Genomic DNA, 25,387 nt, shown 5'->3' with positions numbered 1-25,387 from the left:
AGTGTTTCTGTATTTCCATACCTCTACCCACCAGTGACAACACCCAAAACAGACACACTCTACGTTTTAACAGTTTGTCGAAGAAGCTTTTGTTTGTTCCATTGTGTTCTTTTCCCCTCTGTTGTTTTTTTACACCCCTCCTTTCACATCAAGTCCTTTACTCTGGAGGCTGGCTTGCCGCTCACAAACAACAGCATTCTCCCAGTCAGCTCTGTTTGATGACCTACATTACAATCTCTTTGCATGGAGGTACAGCGGGGCCCGCATGTTGTGCGCGCATAAACTGCGGTGTAAATGACTCGAACAAAAGGGAGGAGCAGCCGCGCGGGGATGGAAATGAAAGTGCGCACCATTGGATGGGACACGTTGCATCAAGAGAGCTCGGTGTAGCCTAAACACTGCCACTGAGGGTTTGTGTCACAGATGATGGCTCGTGCTGGCTCGATGTGTCTGTGTGAGTATGAGTGTGAATATATACATAAAGTGCAGGCTGCGTGTGCTCATCATGAGTTTGTCCCTCACACATGTAACACAAGCAACGCTCCTCTGGGACCAAAGTGGCAACCACTTCCTTTCTTGGGTTTGACAAGTCGTATGTAAAGACAATCCGCAGCGGTGCATTCTCTACCTTTGAGGTCGGGTGTCGGGAGTCTGAAACCATTGTGTATTTCTAGATCGCTTCTCAGAAAATCAGTCCAAATGAGTTTCATCTGGCTGGATGGTGAGCACATTGGGACGTGCTTTGATCGTAAAGAGAGAGACCCAGCAGCGTGGAGGCCCCCCAGCGCCCCCATATCATGGTAAAGTCATGTTCTCGAACTTCTATTGTATGTGCAGTGATTGTGCTTAACAACCCCGTGCGCCTCTTCTTGCAAAACCACACATGTTCAGCATGGATGAAAAAGTCAACTCCATGATGTTCTTTTAACAACAGCCCCTTTGATTACCCCTTCTCCAGCATGGGCAATTTCACCATCTGAAACCCCACATCTCTTCAGTGTCTCTCCTCCACACAAACCCAGAGTACATCCATGGCACTGTTGCAACTTGTGTAATGTGTCATGTGAACGTCTTTTCTCTTGGAAGCAAAAGCTCACTTCTGAAAGAGCCGTCATACAAATTAAGCTCCTTCGTCTTCCGATCTCCAAAAACTAAAAGTTTTGCTGTTATCCCTGAGAGCAGCACTAAAGCAAAAAGCCAGTTAAGCCCCATTAGGAGCCTGCGCGCTGTGACGATCTCATTGGAAATGCTGGATGAAAATTGCTGGGATTAATGTGTTAATCCACCTCTTTAAAATGCTAATGTCCATTTTATGCCCATTAAATCTCAGTGTGCTTTTTCTTTGATGCGTGCATTTTCTATCAATTAAACACAGAGGAGTGAAACAGGCAGGAGGGAGATTAGTTCCCTTGCTTCAAGCATGAATTTCTCCTTTTGGTTTCATATTTATCTTGAATGGTGACGGAGGGGGGTTGTTTGGAGTGGGTTTGTGAAATACAGAAGGAGCAATGTGGAGATATGAGGAATTCTGGAAGCCCTGCGTGCCTTTCACAGAGCTTATGACAAACACTCCACTAAAACATCCACCAGCAAGAGGAAATAATATGTAAACATATTACTCAAGTAATTTTTATTTCAAGACTGTATCTATTCAAATACCTTGACATTTAAAACCTCTAGTCATTTACTTCTGTTCTCTGACCTGAGTTTACATAATGATATATATTTACCCTTCACTCTACAACAATTGATTGCTTTTTTGCTCATAGTTTAGGGGGGACGGTTACTGTAATTTATAATTTAAGCAATTTATGTCGGCCTGAAGCTCCAGTACCATCAACTCAATACCACAATTGCTTGCCTGATATGTACTGCATTTTACAGTGATTAATAAAACTTACAGTACTGTTACATGTTTAGTATTTTACATGTGCTCCTACCCAATTTAAATCCAAATACATTTCCAATAAACTTTTCTGTAATGTCTAAATATTGCTAGTAGAGATTTTAGAGAGACTTGTAGAGATAATAATAGTTTGAGCTATAGAACCCAGCTCCTTGTCAACTTTGTTTCTGGATGTAGCTGGAAGTGAATTTCAGCAAAATAATAATAATAATAATAATAATAATAATAATGAACCCACTTGCTGCCCTGCAACAAAGAGCAGATGAACAAAGTTAGCCACTAGCCAGTAAACACATAAAGAAGAGAGACACAACAGCAAATAAATACAATTATTGCTACATGTTACTATGGAATACAATATTAACTTTATGAGGTCGAACAAACAAATCAAAACAATGACTGCCAGCTAGACAAAAGTGCTAAGAAAAAAAATCAGTGTAAAGATTTTTAGAAAGTAACAAGTACAGAGTGATTGTAATGATGTGAAAGATGCCTGCAGTGAAATGATGGACAGTAAAAAAAGAGACAGGGAAAAGGATTCTAACATTAGTAGAGCAGAGGAGAGAAAGGGGAATAGGCAATGAGCCAAAAGGAAGAAGCCAGTATAAGGGTAAAATCTAAATCTGTCCAGGAAATAGTAGATGATGTGACTGTGAAATTTTCACTGAGCTGAGGGAATGTGTAACTTATGCCACAGGAGTATATACTGTGTACAGTCCAAGTCATTTCAGGCAGCAAAATTATGAAGTTCACAGGCTGTACTTCCCTTTATACTCACACATTAAAACATTAGTGATGTGATTCAAAGTTATCTTTCTCCAACACTGACAAATCCATTTCCAGATTTATCAGTGTGAAGCTCCAGAAAGCCATGGGTATTGATCATGGACCACAATCACAAATTACCAAGATGAATCATGTGTCTGCAAACGCCTGAAGATACAATAAGCAGTTTGGATAGAAATGAACTGTGTGGTGAATCCTGTGGAATTTGTTCATCCCACAAATGGCAGGATGACTCGCGGATGCCCTCGCTGTTGTGCAAAGCCTTTTAAGACCAGGAGTGACATGGCTTGTCCAATCACAGAGGCCTCTGCGGCTGACCATAAAATGCTTCCAGATTTGTCACACACAGACACACACACACAAACATATACACACACAGACTCATTGTTCAGAGTTAAAATGCTTCCAGTAAACTCGCATTTATCATATGAGCACTATTTTTGAGGTAGAACGCAAGGAATGATTTATGGAGGCATTTCGACTTCTTTCGCGCTCACCCTCCATCATGAGCAGAATGTGCTGCCATAAAAGTAAAATACACCCTGTGCTACATGGTGAAAATGTACTAACTCATATTTTATTTACTCAGGCATTGTGTGACAAGTTGCAGTGTGCCAAAGGAAGGACTAGTGGCTTTTTGGGAGGTCCAGGCATGAATATAGATTATTTAGATGTGGAGGTAGCAGCCTGTACAGTCCATTAGGATGACTTAAGATAAAACCAAAGCTTTAATTGCTCCAGGTTTACAAGGACTCCAAAGTCACTAGGCAACTAGAAAGTGCTGACATCCTTTATTTGGGTGGGGGCACCCTCTAGCCAACTCATCCCCCCTCACTCGCATCCTAATACACGTATTTAAACAACTAGTCCTCCCACCGGAAAAACAGCCCCTCCTCCACCAAAGCATATGTGGACCCTTCAGTGGGATGGGTAATTTATTAAAATCGACCTAATTTTCCGTGATATATTAAATCCCTGCCCCAGTAATCAGGAGCCCCATTTCATTGAGCGAATTAGGTGCCCAGTGCTCTGTGCGATCAGAGGCCCGGAAAATGAGGGCCAGACTGGTATTAGAGAGTGTTCACAGCCTGCTAATGGTCAGGGGATGAAATAGATTACCTCAACATTCATTACTGTTCAGCGACAAAGTTGAGCAGCCAAATATAAGCACTCAGTCAGCAACATCATTACAGAGGCCTGTTAAAACATACATGAGGCATTTGAAGACGTTTTGTGGTACAGAAGTCCTGATGTGGTGGGCAAAGGAGAGATTTGCACATTTGTATTGTTGCCATATCAGAAATGATTCAGACACTTAGACCTCATGCATTTTAGACATCTTCAATTTTTAAACTCATACATGGGGTGATTATAAAAATATGAGTTAAAGGTATATGTCAATATTAAATTGTTAGATGTAAAGATGGCTTTCATTACTCCTCAAACCTCCAACAAAGGCAGTCAAAACCATTTGACATCTCCAAAAAAGGCAAAACCACATCTTCTTAGCATTTACATAATTTATTTATTTGGCAGATGCTTTTATCCTGAGCAACATCCAACTGAAGGACAACAATAAACCTTCAGTACAGTGGGAGACCTTGTTGTAATTGTTAAATGCTGTGAAATAAGACTAAGTGAAGGAGATTATGGGGAAAGAAAGAACTGCATGTACACACAGTATATGCAAGTTAGGCTGAGAGGTATTCTTGGAGATGGAGTGAGATGCCCCTGCTTTAAAATAACTTGGTAGTTTTTACTACCATCAGGGAACGACAAATGAGAACTGTGATCGCCTTGTGTGCAGGGATAGCAACTCCAGATGATGTATCTTGACTATGGGGCATAATGAGCATAAGGCCATATGATTGAGTTCAAGTAACTGGGGGCAGCTCCACAAGTCACTATGTAGGCAAGAACTAGTGACTTTATTTTGATCCAGGAGAATATTTTCTGGCAACAGATCAGATGGTGGCAGGAAGTCATCCTGGTAAAAAATAACTTGTGTGTCCCCAACGCCCTGCCAGCACTTTTCAGCTGGACAAACACTATATGGATACATGCCATAACAGACCCGTAGAAGAAGATATACTTTATTGATCCCCCAAGGTGGAAATTCTTTTTACACTCATTTTTTATTTATACATGCAGTTTTTAACCCACAATCCCACACACACACAAAGGGCTCATAGACATGCAAATATGGAGAGAGATGTTACAGTGATAGGCAGCCCCCGGAGAAGCTCCCTGCGAGCAATTGGGGGGTTTGGTGCCTTGCTCAAGGGCACCTCAGCAGTGCCCAGGCACTTCTCCAGCTACCAGTCCACCTCCCATACTTTTAGTCCATGCTGGACTTGGACCGGCCACCCAAATCTCTATGGACTGAGCTACTGCCCCCTAGCCGAGAAAGACAGAGGCTAGTTAGATAAGATTCAAACCAAGTCAAAACTTTTCCAATGTTGTCCATATTGTACAGTGAGTTAAGATGAGAAGAAATAGCAAATGATCTCATCAATCGTCAATAAAACATTACATTACATTCAGCTGACACTTTTGTCCAAAGTGACTTACAATAAGTGCATTCAACCGTGGGGGAACAAACTCAGAACAAGAATCAAGTAAGTACAATTTTCTTCAAAAAAGCCAAAGTACAAGTGCTACATGTAAGTGCCATATAAGTGCAACTAAACTTTTTTTTTACCAAAGTGTAGTCGAAAAACTACTGGTTAGAGAGTTTGTGAAAAAAAAGGTGAAAATCTAGAGTAGACAGGTGAAAATCTAAAGTACATGTCCCAGCACCTCTTAGGCATAGTCATTACCATCTTTTTAGGCTATTCATTCAATCATTTTTCCTAACATCTGACTACCTGGCAATATAAAAACTTGATATTATCCCCCAGGTAAAGCGTTTTACATTGGCCCTCCATGTTAAAGTTTAAGAAACTGAATTTCAAGATATCACCAGCTCAGTACAGAGGCAAGATTGTTTCATTTGATATAGCTGAATGGAAAGACAGCTGGGAACATCACTCACACAGCATTTCTTCCTGTCTTTATTTCTTATAGAGAATGACAGTAATCCCAGGTCGTGATCAGCTTTATACCGTAAACACTGCAATCCAGTGAGTATTGAGGTGCCTCACCCGCTCCATGACACCAAAACCACGAGTACACTGTCCTCAGCTACATAACATAAATGCAAAAATGGAGAATAAAATGTGCATCTCTCAGTCATGTTGAATGAAAGTAGTCTGAAAACTGTTCAAAGCCCAGCAGAAAGTGGATAAGTACAAGTATAGCTCCCTTCACATCTAGCCAAACCTCAGAGGCCATTTTTGCGTGGAAACAGACAAAGCCTGGTCATTGTCATGTTGTTCTGCTTGTTTTGGGGTTGAGACAAAATTAGTTGCAACTGAGCTTGAGGTCCCAAGACAGCATGCTCCCACGATGTTTGGGCCACCATTTGTCATTATACAATTTGTCGGTACTGTTTTCAACAAACAGGAAGTCCCTTAAAACTAGCAGAGGGTCTGGCAAGGCCGTGTCTCCTCCGACAGGCTCATAGAAGAGGGCTGATGGGATTGGACAGATTCAAGATGGTGCGGTTATATCTGATGGCTGGGACTTTTTCCTCACAGTTTTTCTAAGGAATGAGCCAGTACACTTGGACAGCCTGCCAGCCTTTATAGCGCGTGAGAGATCTATCCCACAAAAAAACATTGTCATTCTTGTACTCTTTTTGCCTCTGGTTTTTCTCCTGACACACAAGCACCCATGCGTTCCAATAACTGAAGCAGCATTTTGGTTTGCACTCCAAGATTTCCATTACTTCCCCTCCCTGTCTTCCAGTGGTTCCAGCTGGTGTTGTTGGATTGCACATTGCAGCCTGATCCTTAGGGAAGGCATTGTGATGGAAGTTGGGTCTACTGCACAAGAATCTAGTCTAACTCCATTCAACAGCCTCCCTGTCTTAACACCACAGCTGTCAGCATTGTCACTACATGATGAGCCGTGACACTGCCGAATCTAGCAACGCTTTGTCACCCTGATACACTTAAGCATTGGTTACAGAGCTCCAGCTCGGAAAAGACATGCTGTCAAGTAAGGAAAGACCATTATCTGCAATAGACACAAAAGTACAGGGGATCCCTGCAGACACAGAGATGATTAAGGGCTAAGTGTCAGTCTTGGCATATTTTTTTGAAAGAGCTCTATCTCTTACGGTCATTTTTTACCATGCACCTCAGACTTAGCCCTATCCATCATGCCTCCACTGAAAGGACACAGACCCTGACGACCACGGGGTACAATCCTAAAGTATCTGCCCTGGTCAAATACCATTCCTTCAAAACAACTGTAGAGCTACAAAATATGAGAGTAAATCAATGTGAGGATTTGAATACATGTGGAAGGCTATCAGAGATGAGCACAAGGACAGCTAAGTGTGAGCAGGATTTGCTGTGATGGGAAAGTATTTGAGGAATGCACACACAAGAATCAGAGTCCTGGTTCTGTGGGACGAAATAATGGAGCTAAGCCTCGTTGACATGTGTCTGGCTGTTGGTGTCTGATTTCCCAACGACTACACCGCTAGCATGCCACTAAAACTGCAAGATTTATGTGTGATTCCCACTGGGGCCACTCACACTCAACACTCATGCACTCAAAGTACTGTAGGGCATTTTGAATAAAGGTTTTTAGACAAGGAAGGACTGGATACACAGTTTCAGCAATCAAACTAAAAAATCAGTGCCTTACTTGAAGGACCTTTAGTGGTAGTTAAAGCAAAAGTAATGTATTTTGAGAAATAGGCCTCTCTCTCACTTTCATATATACCAGGTAATAATAAAGTTACAGCTAGCAGCAAGTTTAGTTTAGCTTAACACAGACTGGAAACGGCAACAATTTTTTTATATATTAGGGAACTTTGATTATTTAAATCACTGAATAACCAACACATTTGCTGATAGCGGTAACTTCCTGGAGTTACAGCAAAAGTTGCCCAGCAACCATGGCGCATTGTCAAATGGTGAGTTGCAGGTTTTAAGACTTAGATTTATGTACAGGCTAAACAAATACTATGTAATGTGGTAATTATACTATAGTGTAATGTACAGCTACATTAGGAGAGAGCCAGGCTAGCTGCCTCCCATTGTTTCCACTCTTTGTGCTAAGCTAAGCTAACTGGCTGCTCGAGGTAGCCTTTATCATAAGAGTGGTACACATTTTTCTATCTTTGTCAAATCAAGCAAACAAACATTTTCCCCAAAATGTTAAACCATTCCTTAAAAGTGCCCAGGATTTAGGAGTTCTCCCAATTGGTTAAATCCCACAGAAACCTGAATATCCTGGTTAGCTCCATATAATTGGCATTAGTATTCAAAGAGACAGACGGACAATCAGGCTTTCATCACTCAGCATTTGTAAGAATCAGATCTGAGATACAGCAGTATCAATAAAAGTTCTAATTTTCACACTCACTCGCACAACTGCGCCTCTTTCAACCTACACTGTAAGTATCAATTGTGCACAGAATAATGAAAAACAATTATGTTTCTAAACAAAGCTGTGGTGGTAATGGGCTTGTTTTATTTTTATCCACAAATTGAAAATAGATTCTGCGGCTGTGTGTGGTTTTCTTTTTTGAGATCCTGTGGGTTACACTCAGGACACAATCCTCCTAACACCAGTCTGCCTACAGCGCTATTGTGATGCAGGTTCCAATCCAGATGAATTAGACGGCAAGTGAGTATGAATGCGGGGGACAGCGGCAGACAATCTGGCTGAAGCGAGAAGGAAACAGAAGTCGGCTGCTTAGACTGTGTCTCAATTAATTATTGAAAGACCAGATTCTCTATCCAATGACCCCGTTAAAGAAGCACAAATTATTTAGCAAGCTGCCACATCAGTGCTTGGTGTGAGGACATGAAGCATGAGCTCTCACTGAGGTATCATAGGAAGCATGTGAACCTCAGTTGAAGCTGCTTGCTGCCTGACACACGGCCTCATGGGTATTGATGGCTGTATCAGGGTACAAGAGTAGGGTTTCTCTCACCGGTCACCAATCCAGCCTGTTTGTCTAGGCAGGGTTTAATAAGGAGGGTGAACTGGGAACCATTGTTACCAGCAGTGAATGTTTCAGATGCAATGAATGAAGAGTGTCCTTCTAAAATCATATACCTATGTTTGAAAACGAGAAACTCCTTCAGAACATCTGAATGCACAGGGTTGAAATAGATTTTAGTACTTGTTGCAAGACATAAAGAAGTCCATGCTGGGCAGTGTGGTAAATGTTTTGCAGATCAGATTCTCCATATTTAAGGACAGGGAGTATAAATGAATATAAATCATTTTTAAGAACTTCCTTTAAGAACTTCCCTAAAACTGAGCCTTACTCACTTTTGACTCTGTTTTTTGGTTTCAGCTTGTCACATGACTAAGTATATACAGTATGTTTTATGTATAACACTGGAACATATTGACGCATTATGCCGCAGTGTCACCAAGACAAAGTCTTGCACTCAGTGACATACACTGAAATGAAACAGCCTTGTCTGACAGCGTGACAGTCACTGTGTTATTTTTGTTGCTCTTAAAAAAGCTATACTTTCCACAGCCACTCAAAATGTGTTATAATTTCCGAGCATGCCAGAGTGCGTGTGTATGAGAGAGGGAGAAAGGCTGAGTGAAGAGAGAGGGGACACAGTGTTTGCACACACACATGCAGGTGTATGTCTATACTGTGTATGTGATAGGGAGTTAGCCTTGATCTTGTTAGTGGTGACTGGGGGCTCCGTGGGACCTCACACACTGGGTTGTGGGTGTAATTGCCCCTGGCAGGCCGGCCTGTAACCACGTGGAGAGTTAGGGAAAAAGGAATGGGGAGAAGAATACGGGGCTTTTGTTTGTGGCAGCCGCCACATGTCCGCCTGTGTGGCGGTGCTGAGCTCCCGGGTGTGGAGGCTTGGCTTCAGGGAGATGATTGTTATAGCACTGGTGTTGGCTTTAAAAATGCCTTTTTAATGGGAATGCATTTCACAGGCAAGCGCACCGAGATCTGGGAAGCCAACATCACAGCGACGGGGTACAGAAGTTCAGCATGTGCTCGTGTCTGGAGACGGTTCATCAGTGGAAACAGCCTGCCATCTGCTGCTCAACACAACAATGACAGGCAGGCTCTTTGAGATCTCTGCAGACTTTGCTCTTCTGAGACTAAATATTCTTAAAACAGACATGTGAAATTGATATTGTGTCAAATAAAAATAAAAAAACAGAAATGATAGCATGATTATAAAACCAAATGCACATTATAATCACACACAGTAACATCTTTTTATACCTAATCTCTATTGTTTTGGTGGTGATTATATTTTATTTCAAATAACTGGGTCAAATTAATTTCACCTATTCTTTTTCATAATTTCGTTCTTGCTTGTTCCTTTTCCATACTGATTTTGCATGTAAACAAACACGATGCATATGTCATCATTCGTGTAACTGTGGTTGTAAAGTAGCTTAATTAAAGATCCATTCAATACATGACCTTTTCCACTTACCTCAAGCACTTTCAATGCTTTTCCTTAATGAACAAATGAATTATGCAGTAACCTAGACTCAGCCAACAAAAGTCATTTGCTGCCTAATGTGTTTGCCTAAATAGCAGTGATGAGCAGGCCTACCTTTTAAGTGGATAAGGTACCTCTCCTCAGCTTGCGGTAAGTGTCTAGTTTAATTTAATTCAATAATCCCGATAAATGAAATAAATCCCTTTTGGGACATCCATTTCTTGAGTAGTGAGATAATATAAAATGAGGTTCACAGAGAAAAAATTAGGACATTATGGTTGATTGAGCTTTTACAAAAAGCAGAAATATTAATACAGAGATATTCTTTATGTTTATAATTTTGCAATAATGAATGAAGGCATCCATGCGGAAAACAATCAGCGCTCAAAATGGATGACAGTGATTGTGAGGCTTAGTGAAAGAACACATTAGCATTTTCACACACTCCCAATGCAAATTGTTTCACTTAAACTTTTTAAATACCATTTTGTGTTCCGACTTAATTTTAATAAGTTTGCAGATAAGGAAGCATAAGCACGGACTTCAAAGGCAGATCGTGAGTCACTGCAACACATTTATTCAGCATTTGATTCATGAGAGGAATGGGGCAAATTGAAAAGAATGAACGATCTCTGAGAAATAATACATTTTGTGCTGAATCGGGATTATTTAAATATAATAAAAAAATATCCATATCAAACATTAATTTGAATTCAATATAGATTCTTGTATAATTGAATGCACTACTTTGCACAAATTAAAACAGGCCTCTCTAGAAGCTGGCACTGCTTATATTGAAAATGTTTTCCTTATACCCATGCAATTGAGCCTGGGCTGAAACCCATTTTTGTTTATGCTTTGCATTGTAAATATATTTGTCACATTAAATGATAAAAGTTTGTGTCTGATCCAGCTAAATTATTTTTATTTGAGATCGTGATAAATTAATATGCTATGATAGAAGTGTTTACTTAATAAAAACTATATCCTGTATTTGTATATAACAAATGCATGAGTTTAAGTTATTGCTTCAACAAGCTCAAGTTAATGCTTCAATTGCTTAAAGCTGCCAATAGTTAAAACAGCCCCACACATATCTTATGATCATCTTGTAAACGTCAGGAGAACTTCAAATCATTAACTGTGTGTTTTAGTCGTTGGAAACCGGTCAATGATCTCACTCTAAATAATGGACCTACTGTAAGTCTAATTCTGCTGTACCTGTGTATCACCAGACTGAACTGTTTTTATTTAAGCCCCCCTCCTCCCCTGCTCCTCCACAGACTTATCACTTGTTTCCTGCAACTGCAGCCTCTTGTAAGTCAAATTGATTGAGTCGTCCTTGAACATCTGTTGTTCAGCCAAGCCTCAAAGGTAATCCTGCTAATGGCCCTCTAAGCTATCCACATAAACACACACATAAATAAAAATGTTTCCAAAGAGATTTGGTCATTGACTCGCCGCTAATCAATTCTGCAGCCGCATCTGTTGATGAAGGTTTGGGAAGTACAGAGCAAGATATATGTAGCGATCAATGCCTGGCACTGGGCTGGCTGGGCAATGAGTGACAGTCACGGCTCCGCCGGGAGTCAACATTTACACACAGATGGACCGGGCCTGTCGGATGTCTTGGCAAAAGGCTGCTGTACACACACACACATGCACACACACATACACTAAACAGTGAAACACTGACCGACAGAATGTTGTCCATCAACGACACAAGAGGGAAAATTATGGTCTTGTGTGAAGCGGAGTCAATAAAGTGAAGACGTGGCATTCCATAATTTGAGCTGCGAGGCTCTGGCGCAGACTGATATGACGACTGTTGGATGAACGCCTCTTCAGAGAGCCAGTGTTTTAGGATTTGGGGGAAAAAAGGAAAGAAAGGCTTTTCAAGATGCTAGCCAAGTAAATTTTACCTTCAGTTTAACAAGAGAGAAAAAATGCTAATTTCCAAAACCGAGCAGCATTGTGCTCAGTGCTAAACAAAGGCTGAGCTCACAGGTACAGTATAACAAGAGCATCAAAAAGTTGCAGTGTCAATTATCACAGCTCCATCCTGCATTTGACACATTATCTGTGTGATGTGTTGTCACATGGGAGAATAATAATCATATCACTGCTGTTTTATTTTATCAAAACACTTGTCCACGTAGACTGAAGTATCCACCAGCACGTCTTTCTACTTCTGAAAACAAACAGACAAAAAAAAAGAGGAACACGATACTCATGGGAGGACGGCTGGAAATTTCTCCCAACACCTGAGCTCACATCCAGAGAAATATCTGCATATGACAGACCAAGCTTAGCTTTTTTGGATCGCTCCTGCTGCCAAGCAATATTCATAAATTTAATTTTCAATCTGCTTTCCTTTTATTAGTTTGGGTGTTATTAAATGAGATTGCTTCATCTTAATATAATATATTTCTATGGCCCACGAATGTGGCTAGGAGCTGATATTCAAATTCAATAACATGGCCTGTACTTAGTGCATGGCACTAATAAATGCCAACGTATGATGCATATGAAGACGGGGCTCAGCGTGGAAGTCGCGCCGTGCAATAATAAAACTGCGAATGTCCTTCAGAGGTGAGTCTCTACACCCTCCGCTGCTCATATGCCTGAAAAAGCCCAAGTGACCTACATACAGAGACAGGTAGGATGGGAGTGCTGAAGAGATGAGAGGCAGACAATCTTAGTTCCCTGTATTTTATTATTTTATTGACTACACGAGACAAATCCCTGAAGAATGTGTACACTGGCTTTGATACTGTACGTCAGAGAGTAGACTGTGTAAATCGTGGCTATGTGACTGACCTCTAACCTGTCTGCTGGACGCTGGAGGAGGCTGACCTGCTGGATCCATCTTTGAGCAGATGTTTGTGTGTTTTGGTGTCGGGATAGAAGAACAATGACCAATGAGCTATAGTACATAGCAGCAGCTTGGTTGCAATGTCTCACCTCTTGGCCTCTGCAGGGTTAAAACTTGATGCCTCTCCCTTTTTTTCCTATTTTATAACTGGAACCTGACAACTGCTCCTCCAAAGGTTGCAGCTTAGGAAGCTTAGCTGCAGCAGTGAGTGACCTTTACTTTTATTATGAATATTTCTATTTCATCATTATTATAGAGTGAAATCTATGCATATGATCAGCACAATGGATTTCTTTTTCATTAGTTGTGTAAAATGCCAGTCAGTGAATAGAGGGGCGGACAGGGCTGCTTGACAGATTACCCTCCCGACTCCCCCACTGGAGGGATCTGACAATTGGAATTAATATGCGCAGAGTTTTCCCTTCCCTCGGTTTGCTGGCTGAGGTTTTCCAGGCAACTTTATCAGGGGTAACATTATCGGGAGCTTTGCAGAGAGCTTCTTCATCATGCTCACTTCTGAGCCGGCCCAACACTTGTCACTGTCAATCACAAGGTGATAATACACAGATGATTCTCTCATTTGGTTTAATAAAATCTCCAGGCTTATTTGAACTGCAGTCATTACAGCAAATAATTGCTGCATTGAGGTTTTGGCCAGGCCATAGCCTCGAGGATAAGGAAAGACTATTGCTATATGAAGGATTTGGCTGATGTTTTTTTAACCTTTACTCCCCAGTTGTTCATATTTCTTTAAATGAATATTACATTTGAATCTAGATTTGGCTTTCTTTATTCAAACTAACATTGTTATTACGGATTATTTGGACATGGAGTCATCCGTTTTCCTTTTTTATGACCGCGCTGTCAAGACAGGTTTCACCTGGGACTTCCAATTGTAATTTTTAACTGTCATTTAAACCAAATTTTAGATCTGAATGTGCACGCCTAAAATTCTCTGAAGGAATGGACTGACAGAAGGAACATATTTCATTTTAAATTTGAATTCAGGCACCAGCTGAACGTATTTAACTGTAAAATACTGCTGAAAACAGAACACAGGCCATAAATCTTTCAGAGACGAACAGTCAGATGATGAAATATCCTATTTCACTATCTATGTTTCGATTCTGTTGATATAAATTAGAACATTTTAAACAAAGGCTTTTACAATTTTAAAAGTACAAAAGAAATCCAGCTCCAACGGTCACACATTCAATTAGTTAATCCAATCTCCCCATTTTAATTGCATCCATTAATATATTTGTTTGACCAAACAAGGTCACAATAGCTGATTAAATAAAGAATCAATGGCAGAGACAAAAAACTCATTACAAAAGCAATGGTGTGGATATTTGTAACCTTGTTTGTGTCACACTTTATCTCAATGTCGATGAAGGTAAATCCGGCATCAACTTATTTGTTTTGAGGTGGATTTTGATTTGCACGTGCCAAGAGAATAATGGTGACCTTGCATCGTCGGCCGGCAGGACACAAATTATCTTTGTCAGTGAAGTGTACTTGGGACCATATACAATCAGATAACAATAATGAAGTCAATAATTTGTATTTACTCTGAAACTTGGACAAAGTCATTTCTCCCAATTAATGCAAGCACCCATGCATTAAATTAGATTTTTTTTTCTTACCCTGAAAAATAATTAGGTGTAATTGTTAGGAAATCAATCAATCAACAGAATGAACTGCCAATGAAGCGTGGTCAAAACTAAAGAAATGTGTGACACAGATGGCTTGGATACGCCTCACCCTCAAGGGACTTCTGCTGTGCAGTACACCAAAATATTAAAATGAAGGCGACAGAGAAGTGCACGTTTGTTTATGTTTATCAAAGTGCCTCTAAACACTTTCCGGGGGCGTCTTAGTCAATTTTAGTCAAAAACTGAAGGAAAACATAGAAGAGCAGATAATATAACTTTGGAGTCCTAACTATAAGTAAAGCCTGACTGATGTGGATTATTTGGGGTCAACCAATTTTGGGGAGTAAAACCTTTTTGCTAAGGCTACATCCTCCAATAGATCTATTGAAAACAGACATAAACAGTGATAACAATATGTCTGTGAAAGGCTCGTATTGGTTGATTTCTATCGGCCAACCTACAACTTGGCTAGACTCCAGTTATAAGAAAGCTTTTTTTAACCTTCAGAAAATGTGATTTTTTTAAATCCACATTTGCTATTTAAACGGTAGAAAAAAAGGTGACTTCACCAGACACATGGGTCTAAAGGTTTGGACTTGGGTCCAGTCCCAATGTCCACCCTCAAGGTTTCCCATTTTTGAGGCATGTTCTTGTTAAGTTGTTGAGGGCTGTCTCACTGTGAACCACAGACTGAATGTAAAGATGGATGACATGAAAGCTCTGCAAAAGTGAAACCAAAGCGTCTAAATCGCTAACTGTTGCTGGCTGCAGTAAAGGTCAATATTGGCCATATTCATTTTTTTATTTTTGCTTAATAAGGCAATATTTCAAAAACAATGGTAAATTAATTATTTAAAAATGGCCTCTCGTCCACTCTGTAAAAAGAACCTGGAGGATGGGGATATAAGGCAGTTGGTCACTCCACCTTGGCTGTGAAGAAAGTAAACAAAAATAACAGTTTCAAAAAAGAGTTTAAAAACTTCCAAACTTAGCCATTCTTTTTAAAATATTGAAGCCCTTGTTATCTGTCACACTGACTTACAAGCTGATGTCTGTTACATTTGTGAAGGTTCAGGTCTTGAGTCCTTAGGGACACAAAGAAAGAGTTTATAAGTAAACCAATCACAGTGGCGTCTCCGTTCCTCTTTAAAACACAGGTGGCTTGGACCTTGGTGGATTGTTATTATAATGGTGGATTTGTAGTGAGAACGAATGTTTCACTGCAGAGGAAACACTTCACATGCAGACTGTATGTGCACTGTGCCCATGCAAATACAGTACTTACTATCTTGATAATGCTCCCTTAAAGTAAAGGTTTTATTGTTTTTATTGTTCAATCACACAATTTTGAAGGGTGCATACTGTTAAAACAACACGGGGGCTGGATGGATAAGTGACAGCTGCATCTGAAACTACCAAATACGCTTGCATACCACTTTGTGCCAGATTGCACCGAGAGTAAGATTGCGGCCAAGTGTGTTAAACAATATTAATTCAATCTGTATCCGGAAAGATGATAAAAGGTGAAGTATTTCAAAATATGTAAAACACTGACCTTCTCTTTTTTCATAAATTATATAAAAGGTGTACAGAAAGATGGATAACACATGTCTACTTTCCCCCAGAAAGCCAAAATCAGTACACTAGCAATAGGGAGATGGAGCCGCAGTAGAGTCGTCCTGTCGATACACACACGCACTCGACTAATCACAAGTCAGTCTCAACAGTCAATCATGACTCACGCCATTTTTACAACATTAAATGACTTACTAGGGAAAACTTACACTTGAACACACATCGGTGTGATGGATCAGTGTGAACTACATAAAATGATAGAACTCATCTTTGAGAAAAATATATTTAACGTCCACTATTTAGGTTGATCCCCGTCCCATCCACTGACATGAATGAAGCAGGAATTTGACCTATACTGCAGCCAGCCACCAGGTGTCGATCAAGACGCTTTGGCTTCACTTTAGAGGAGCTTAAGGAGCTGAAGATTGCAGCCACTGTTTGGTTGGGTTTAGGTATACAACATATACAACAATACTTAGTTTAGGGAAACATAATGGTTTGTGTTAAATAGACAATTAAATTAAATGATTGAAACTAAATTAGCCAGTTTCCAGGCCCATGTGACCCCCCCCCCCCTCTGTTACCTCCACTGGCTTCCTGTTGGGGCCCGCATCCGATTCAAGACGATGGTGCTGGCCTTCAAGGCCATCAATGGAACTGCACCCATCTACCTCCAAACACTGGTCAGACCACATGCCCCAGCGAGAGCACTTCGCTCATCTACATCAGCTGGCCGACTGGTACCCCCATCGCTGAGAGCAAACAAAGCTCGCTCAGCGAAGTCGCGACTCTTCTCTGTTTTGGCACCTCAGTGGTGGAGCGAACTCCCGACCAATGTCAGGACAGCGGAATCGCTCTCCATCTTCCGCAAAAGACTCAAAACACATTTGTTCAGACTTCACCTCGACCCTGCATAGCATGACTCCCCCCAGAAAAAACAACTAAAAACCGTATGCACTTGTATGTTCGTATGATGAGCGCTTCAGTCATAGCACTTATGCACTAGAAGAATCTTTCACAAATAGCAGTTACGATCTTCAGATGAGGGCTTGACAATTGGTTCTATATTTCGTTTTACCCCATGGACAGTGATATGTTGTGGTTTCTCTCTGGTGACAAATGTACTTATTGTAAGTCGCTTTGGACAAAAGCGTCTGCTAAATGCCCTAAATGGAAATGGAAATCTGTTTCGCCCAGGTTAAATGACTTCATGTAACTGAGCCATTTCTTGTTCAATGACAGGACATCATGACTCTGAAAATTACAGTATTAACATTTTCCCAAGCAGAGATGTTAATGTTGTTTTTCAGCCAATGTTCCATCAGCTACTTCTTCTCATCTTGTGGCAAAGTACGTTTTTTAAAATCTTTTTTACGTGACGGATCCGCCAGCAAATCAACATCGAGGACGCTCATCCCGTAGACCAATGAGAACCTGTACTCACACACCGAAACGCCCCCCTCATTAAGTTAGATTGAACTCCGGCTTCTGTGCCTGTCAAATTATTTGGCTAGCTAACGTTAGCTGGTTAGCCACCGGGATGACACCCAGAGTAATGTCGAGCAGCTGAGAGCAGTGAGGTTGAGAGTTACATCCGGACACACGTTAACACCTCGGGTAAAGAAACACGTAGACAACACAGCAAACACGGTGAGTCACACCACTCCGCCTGCTTCCGTGTGGAGGCTCGAATTAAAGGGGTAGTTAAGTTGTTAGCAGCACCGGAGGTAGCTTCTTTGGCTAACGCCGTAGGTGTCATGAAGTGAGGCAAGGAAACAGGCGAGACAGCGCCGCGGGTGAACACTGATATTCCCGGAGAGAGCACTCGATCATATTTACAAGTGTCAGCGAAAGTCACACCATTTGCAAGCAGCTGACGTAAGTCAGTCGTGTTTGCTAACTTAGCATTAGCAGTAGCAGCAGGCTGGGGCGAATAACACGATAACTCGATGTCCTGTCAGAAATGCTACGACACTAGCTGCTTATTTCACTTAAACTGTAACACAGGTCTTTGCTGCAATCTTTCAACATTAGCTACGCAGCAGACGTCGGCTATTGAATGTCAATAACAACATAACAGCTAACGCTAGCATACTTCATCAAACAGCTAAGTTAGCATGAAGCTGCGCTGTCCCAAACAATCCTTCATGTTATATAATTCCGCAGCGATCTTTTTTTCAGGTTTCCATCCCTGCTTACTGTCAGCACTTACATATTCTTATGGAAACCATCAGGCTGCCACGATAACTGGCTGCAGAGTTATCTGAGTAACAGTAGAACAGTGTTGTGTGGAAGTTGTCACTGTGTGTGAGCAGTCTGATGTGTCATGTGTGTTGTGTTCCGTCACAGCAGCGGATGGCCTCGGCAGTACGTGTGGTGGGACCTACATAAAGAGAGGAACACCAATCTGACCCTCTGAATGAGTAATGAATTTAAACCCCTTCTGGAGCATGTCTGCCAATACAAGTCGCAAGGTAAAGTTACACTTAATGAAGAAAGGGTCTGCAACAACACACCTGAACAATTTGTCCGTATACATGTGTGGGAAAGCATATTATTGATCGTAAACAAAGTTGTCAATGGCTCAAAGCAAGCAGATGAGCTTTTTCAAATTCATAAGTCTTTGCCAACCTTTCTCTGAAATCTAATACACATGGAAGATATCTGTGCTTTGTAGCACTGAACACGAGGCCATTTATACGTCCTTACTGTTCACTGATGGTGCTTAATCTATTCATAATTTGCTCAAGACATTCAGTTCCAGCTTTTGAAAACATGACATTGCCCATCATTATCTCTTGTCATATAATCTAGGGGATTATAGAGATAATTACATCAGTCCTTTCATTTGTCTGTCAGTCCATCTGTCTGTAATCATCGCATTTTTTGATCAGAACGAATATTTTCATGTAACCTCACAATCATTGTAATCAGTAAGTAATGTGGGGCCTTGTGATACTTTGGGTTTGGAAGGTGATATGTAAATTCCTGACAACTCTTATTTTAATTGCCCCTTTGAACTTTAAAAACAAGTTGTATAGGTAGGATTGGGAAAGCTCATGTGTGTGCTGACTTTACTGGTAGAAGGATGGATTCTTTAAAGTTCTAATAGCATCATATGCAATGTTTGTATGTTTACTGAAAAAAAAATACAGTGGCAATGAAACTTGATCTATGCCACAGAGTTGTAAATATCTCCAAAGAATCAGATCAATCTGTTTATGTGCCTGTACTCGTCACTCAAGTTTGTATTCATTCATTCATTCATTCATTTTCTTAGGCATCTTGCTAAACTGACAATGTCTAGAGTATAACAGCAACATCATACTCAAGTTGAGCGTGTGGATTATAAATCAAGAATATACATATGGCTGAAAACTGGTTTATTACAACTTGTAATAGATTCATTTATTGCCAACAAAAGGGAGGGGTAAGGTACATTTTAGCACACTGTTGCCACCCTGATGAGGTAGGAGGCAAACAATGTACCTTGCATGTGGGTGTGAGTTTATTTTTGTCCTGCCTCGTCAGAGGAACATTTCAGAAACATTCTGTTGTCAAGTCCGTCCTCAATAACTGTTCAGACTAGGTTTATTGAATCGACGCACTATTCACGTCAGGCATTTCTGACATACTTGCAGTCACCAGAAACTTCCTGCTAGCTTTCTGGCAGTGAGCTGACTGTATATAGTGACGCTCCAAACACTCTTATCATCCTCAGCAGCATCAGTAAGCTGAATGATCGTGTATGTCAGACTGCATGGTCTTGTCTAGACAGTGTTTCCTGATGGCTGTAAACCAGACGGGCTGTGTAACCTGAGAGTTTGGTCACATGGTCACTACCCTGGCCCATTGCGCTACTCTTGAGTGTGCATAATGGCTCATAAACAGTTGCCTTCTCTAATATGGCTGCCAATACCTTCCTACTGACAGCTTTGTCAGACAGCTACAGATTTTTACACATGTGTTGAGATTCCTCTTATGTTTTTCAATGAAAACAGCAGAGACCCGACAACGAGGAACAAAGCGGGCATGGGGAGCAGAGAGCCAGCCCAGCCCGGCTTTCCCTGGGCAAAAAGCAGCTTCCTCCCATTCCAAAGAATGCCACCCCCATTACCAAGCCTGCTTCATTGGGCACTCCAGCCCAGTCAGCCAATGGCACACATGCCTCCTATGGCCCTTTTTACCTGGAGTACTCTCTACTGGCTGAGTTGTAAGTACTGGTCCAATCAGAGGATAAAGATTCAGTTTTGGCCTTTTTCATGTTGTGTTCTGTGTTTGTACATGGTCTAATATAAAAAAATGTGTTGGTATCACAGCATGCCTTCTAGTTTCATTAACCCACGACTAAAATGTGTTTCATGCATTTGTTATCTTCCCTCTTGATTTGATCTAACTTCTTGCCATGTGACCTGCAGCACACTTGTGATTAAGCAGAAACTCCCTGGAATTTATGTTCAACCATCCTACAAGTCAGCACTAAGTAAGGACCCTCTCTTTGATGCTCCTGTAGTTTGTAATGTTTCATATTTATCATATAAATCAAATGCCCATATTTTCTAAATTGCAATGTGAAACATTCGTAAACAATGTCAAAATGTTCCACAAGACTCAACAGAAAATATGATTTTTATTATAAACTGTGCTGAAAGTTATTCTTAAAAGTACATTTTCTGAAATACTTTGTGTGTCTCTCTCTAGTGTGGTTTGGGGTCATATTCATCAGACATGGCTTGTACCAGGATGGAGTCTTCAAATTCACTGTGTATATTCCAGATAACTATCCAGATGGGGAGTGTCCTGTGAGTGATGTAATTTTGACAAAATGATTATTGTACTGTTACAACAAAAAATAAACTTAAAAGACATAAAAACATTGTATCATGTTCCAGGTCTGCGAAAGCAGTGTTTCCCTTTAATTATCTAAACAGCCGGCTCCCGATATTCCAATTTGTCAGTCCACAGTTTCATATGAACCAAAAAAATTACCCATAATAATTTAAGAGATCTCGAAATTAGTATTCTTGCTCGGTTGATTCCTTGTAGAGCTCATGCTCGCTTGGTCACTCCCTCTCACATGCTTGCACTAGTTTCCATAATGTTTTTACAGACATCTAGACCTCATTGTTTCAGCTGCAGCTGTGGGTGACCCATGAGGGACGTTCAATACAGTTCTCTCACACCAAGAACCTGTCTCTCACTCTCTAGTCTGTGTACACGTCACTCTGTGCCCTGTTGCACTGGAGATTGAACTGCAGGTGCACCTGTGATACTGACACAGACCAAACCAATTCTTTGTGAAGAACTGCCAGGGTCTAGGAAAGTGATGCAGTGTCTGAAAACTGTCATTTGGGGAAATGTGTTCAGTCATATATGAAATTGAAAGTTTCTCAAAATCAGTGTGCTGTTCAGAGCCATCTAGATGTGTAATTTGAACAGTGATCATGGAAAGTAAGCTTTGTGTTATAAAACAGACATAAAATATTTTCCAGGAAAGAATGTTTGGTGAAAACTCTCGACCATTTTCTTCCTTTTGCTTTGCTTTCAGAAATTAGTATTTGACATCCCAGTCTTCCACCCTCTTGTTGACCCTGTGTCTGGAGAGCTTGATGTCAGAAGAGCTTTCACCAAATGGAGGTATGTTTTCTGTTTTTCTGCTTGTGCAAGTGACTTTCAAGTCCAAATTTATTGAAAACTAAATGTATTAATTTGTGCAGCCCAAGTGAGTCCTGCTCGGCTGTGCTTCCCCTTTGACTTTGTACACAGCTGGACATTCAGTGCAATGTTAATTTTGGAGTAAACAGAAAATTAAAACGTATTCAGCATGGTGTTTTAATTCAGTCAGAGAATATTTTAGGCTGTGAACACACTGTACTCCCCAAAAGGTCAAATAATATTGCCAACCCCATATGTTGTGTTCTTGTAGACGAAATCACAATCACATCTGGCAAGTCCTGATGTACGCACGTACAATTTTCTACAAGATTAATACCACAGAACCACTCAACCCAGAGGCTGCTGTGCTGTAAGTGTCTTAATGTTCTTTAACCTGCTTTTATCTGATGTAATAGCTTAATCAAATTATGAAACAATTAGCCTTTTTATTTAGCTTTTTTGTAACAAGTCAGTGTCAAAAGTTGACAGAACAGAAAAGCTTTGTGGAAAGGATCATTTGTTCATTGATTGACCACCAACACATTTTCCTGTCAGATATGAAAAGGATGTGCAGCTGTTCAAAAGCAAAGTGGTGGATAGTGTGAAACTATGCAACAGTCATCTTTTTGACCAACCCAAGATAGATGATCCCTACGCAATAAGGTTGGTAAACTGTCCACATTCTTTCCATACCACAACCAACACATCCACAAAATACACACTAGTTCTGTGTGTATGTGAATAGGTACCATGAGATGCTAAAGGTTAAAAGTGTCTGACAAACTCTTCTCTATTGGTTTCAGTTTTTCTCCATGGAACCCAGCTGTTCATGAGGAAGCAAAAGAGCGCATGTTCACATGCAAAGTAAGACTTGAGTGTAGGCTCCTTTAAGGGTTTGGTTTTTGCTCACGCACCTCGTTTGGTTGAGCCGTCCCTGTTATGTAACTGTGAATTTGCCTTGTTGCCCTAGAGACGGCCTGAGGATCACCACAAGGGAATGCAGGTGTCGGGGCTGTCCTGGGTGAAGCCCGGATCGACGCAGCCCTTCAGCAAAGACGACAGCCCTCCCCAGAGCTGAACCTGCACTGTCGCTTCAGTGGCCACTAGAGGGAAGCATAAGCATCAGATGCCGTGCCACTGGCTTGCCCTCCGCTGTCTTATGTGAACTGGATCCGTGGAACAGTTGGGAGAACTTTATATTAAATCTCCATGTTATTGCTCAGCTTTAAGCTTTGTAGGCATCTCCTCAAACAGCTTTAGAATAAGGAAACAAAGTTTGTATCATATGTAAATCGACAAAGACAAATGGATGTCTCAGCAACATCATTTAGGCTGTGATGCAATCAAAGAGCTTTCTCATTTAGATTTTCGGATCCATGCACACGTTGGGCTTGGTGATATCATACTGTCCGAAAAGGAGCTGAAAAGTATGAGCAAAGCAATTTGTCTTCATACAGTGAGTAAAAGTGGACTATACCATCTTCTACCACTTGTTGAAACTGGCTCAGGACTGTTTTATTTGTCAGACTTGGAATGTTTGTGGTCACAGGAGTGTGAGAGAAACTTCCTGATTCACACCTCTCCCAAAACCCAATTAGGTTGTTATGTTTTATATTCGTTTCTTATTGGATGATGATTTCTTTTAAATTCTACTGTCTGTCTTCTATTGTCTTACATAGTTCCTAATATATACGAAGCAGAACAGGCAAATGTGGTTTTAAAATGAGATACTAAATGAGTAAGTTTGTATTTTATTTTGTCTGATTTGAATCATTTTGAATGTTTTATGTACCTTTGGCTCTTGGTTATTAAAGGTTTGATGTGTAAGTAATGGGTGCTGTGCTAAGGTTTGACTTTAAGAGACATGTCTGCATCAAGGCTTTGGTTTTATTAATATAATATATCATATTTTGTTTCATTTTTTTCCAAATGTTAATTGAGCAGCCTTACAGATCTATACTTAAAGTCAATATGGTTACTGCAGGAAACCTACAAACTTTAGGTTTAAAGGATTCAAATATATTTTGATAATGTTTTCTTATTAGCCACACAGATGAAGATTAATCCTACAAGGATGCCCCTTTTCTTTTTTTGCCAGACCAAAATCACTTCATGTGACGTCTCCTCCTGTAGTGGCTTCAGCCACTTTCAATATTGCTACACTTAGGACATTGGGGGTGGTGGGAGAGACATTTTAAGATTCCTGGGAACCCCCTCTTATAATATGCTCTATTAGAATAGCAGACATGGAATGCTGAAACCTGTTGGATTTATTTATGGCTGCTGTGAAAGGCACCGATGTAACAGAATCTCAGTGTGCTTCACACATGGCCACTCGGGCTGTAGGCATCTTCAGACATGAGTTTCAATGCGTTCTGTATGGGACAGTTCCTGCTCCGGTTTGTGAAAGATATTGCTGCATAGATGATATGAGATTGAAATGCTTTTCTCTGAAGTCAATAAAAATGATCAAATAAAGTCAAGTCAATTTGTCTTCACCATAAAGGGGTTTTAATTTTAAACACGAGCAAAGCCTGAAGAAAAACAAATAATAGGAAGACATTTCAGAAATTTTTTACACCTAGTTTTTGAATACCTGTTTCATGATTGCTCTGTCACCAAGAGTCCCAAGTCAGATGCAACGTACATAAAGATCGGATGAACCTAAGTAGATGTAGGTTATAATATAATATCAATATTGAAAAATAAGTTTACAGTGTCTAGTTATGTTCGCTTGGATTCCATATAATCCTACACATGTCACAAAAGGATACATCTTAAGTACTGGTTTATTTTTTATTGCAACAGTTTCAATCGATGCTAAAAGATGAATATAGGAACAGACAGTGAAGAAGTACTGCTGTCTACCTGCGGTCAATGAGGATACCACAACCAATTAACATAATCTACCTCTTTAACTTGGCGTTCACTTCATCAATTCTGTTTTAAACTATCTGCTTTATTTGATTTTATTGCTCATTTCATTGCTGTATTGTTGCAATGTATTCTATTGTTGTATTTAGACTATTGTTAAGCACCTTGTATTAAAACTTTGTATGGAGCGATAAATAAATATTTGATATAAGCTAAGAGAAGAGGCACTTTATTGATCCCACTCCAGGGAAATGAACTTGTTACAGCAGCACATATTCAAAATAAGGTAGACAGTAAATTAGAATAGAGGTAGAATAAAACATGCAGTAAAATGCCAAATAAGAAAATAAAGTACAATTTAAAAAAAGAGTACATGTACAGAATACACACAATACAAATGTATACAAAATATTTACACAATATACAAATTGGCATCAGTAAACATGCAAAATAAATGCTATGAAATGTAAAGATATAAATAAAATACAGGTAATAT

The 25,387-nt window shown here is 40.3% G+C and overlaps 1 protein-coding gene and 2 long non-coding RNA genes across 10 annotated transcripts; 2 read left to right on the top strand and 1 right to left on the bottom strand.

Moving 5' to 3' along the window:
- Positions 1–130: 130 nt before the first annotated feature.
- LOC138407722 (uncharacterized) lies at positions 131–11,688 on the top strand. Its single transcript, XR_011243160.1, has 3 exons — positions 131–454; positions 675–800; positions 9,734–11,688. It is a non-coding gene; the product is annotated as an uncharacterized lncRNA (long non-coding RNA).
- Positions 11,689–15,575: 3,887 nt separating this feature from the next.
- LOC138405587 (uncharacterized) lies at positions 15,576–15,955 on the bottom strand. Its single transcript, XR_011239381.1, has 2 exons — positions 15,830–15,955; positions 15,576–15,717 (listed from the first exon to the last, which is right to left on the bottom strand). It is a non-coding gene; the product is annotated as an uncharacterized lncRNA (long non-coding RNA).
- Positions 15,956–17,808: 1,853 nt separating this feature from the next.
- aktip (akt interacting protein) lies at positions 17,809–24,495 on the top strand. 8 transcript variants are annotated; one of them, XM_020080284.2, is made up of 10 exons: positions 17,809–18,012; positions 18,712–18,836; positions 20,364–20,575; positions 20,781–20,845; positions 21,064–21,164; positions 21,911–21,999; positions 22,289–22,387; positions 22,573–22,680; positions 22,821–22,881; positions 22,988–24,495. In XM_020080284.2, exons 2-10 carry the CDS (start codon positions 18,789–18,791, stop codon positions 23,093–23,095), a joined length of 891 nt encoding a protein of 296 aa, XP_019935843.1. In that variant the 5' UTR covers positions 17,809–18,012; positions 18,712–18,788; the 3' UTR covers positions 23,096–24,495. The 8 variants fall into 8 exon arrangements, with proteins under 8 accessions (XP_019935843.1, XP_019935844.1, XP_019935846.1 ...); XM_020080285.2 differs by having other exon boundaries at positions 17,829–18,012; positions 18,715–18,836; XM_020080287.2 differs by having other exon boundaries at positions 17,834–18,012; positions 18,715–18,836; positions 20,367–20,575.
- Positions 24,496–25,387: the final 892 nt, after the last annotated feature.

Source organism: Paralichthys olivaceus, chromosome 1 (genome assembly GCF_024713975.1).
Source record: "Paralichthys olivaceus isolate ysfri-2021 chromosome 1, ASM2471397v2, whole genome shotgun sequence".
In the NCBI taxonomy this organism is placed as follows: Eukaryota; Metazoa; Chordata; class Actinopteri; order Pleuronectiformes; family Paralichthyidae; genus Paralichthys; species Paralichthys olivaceus.
This window is presented reverse-complemented; position numbering and strand designations above follow the sequence as displayed.

Coding starts and splice junctions, on each gene's coding strand:
- aktip (XM_020080284.2), top strand. CDS start 18,789: ATGAATTTAAACCCCTTCTGGAGCATGTCTGCCAATACAAGTCGCAAG. Junction 22,388..22,572: donor AACCCAGAGGCTGCTGTGCT/GTAAGTGTCTTA, acceptor TTTTCCTGTCAG/ATATGAAAAGGATGTGCAGC. Junction 22,882..22,987: donor AGCGCATGTTCACATGCAAA/GTAAGACTTGAG, acceptor TTGTTGCCCTAG/AGACGGCCTGAGGATCACCA.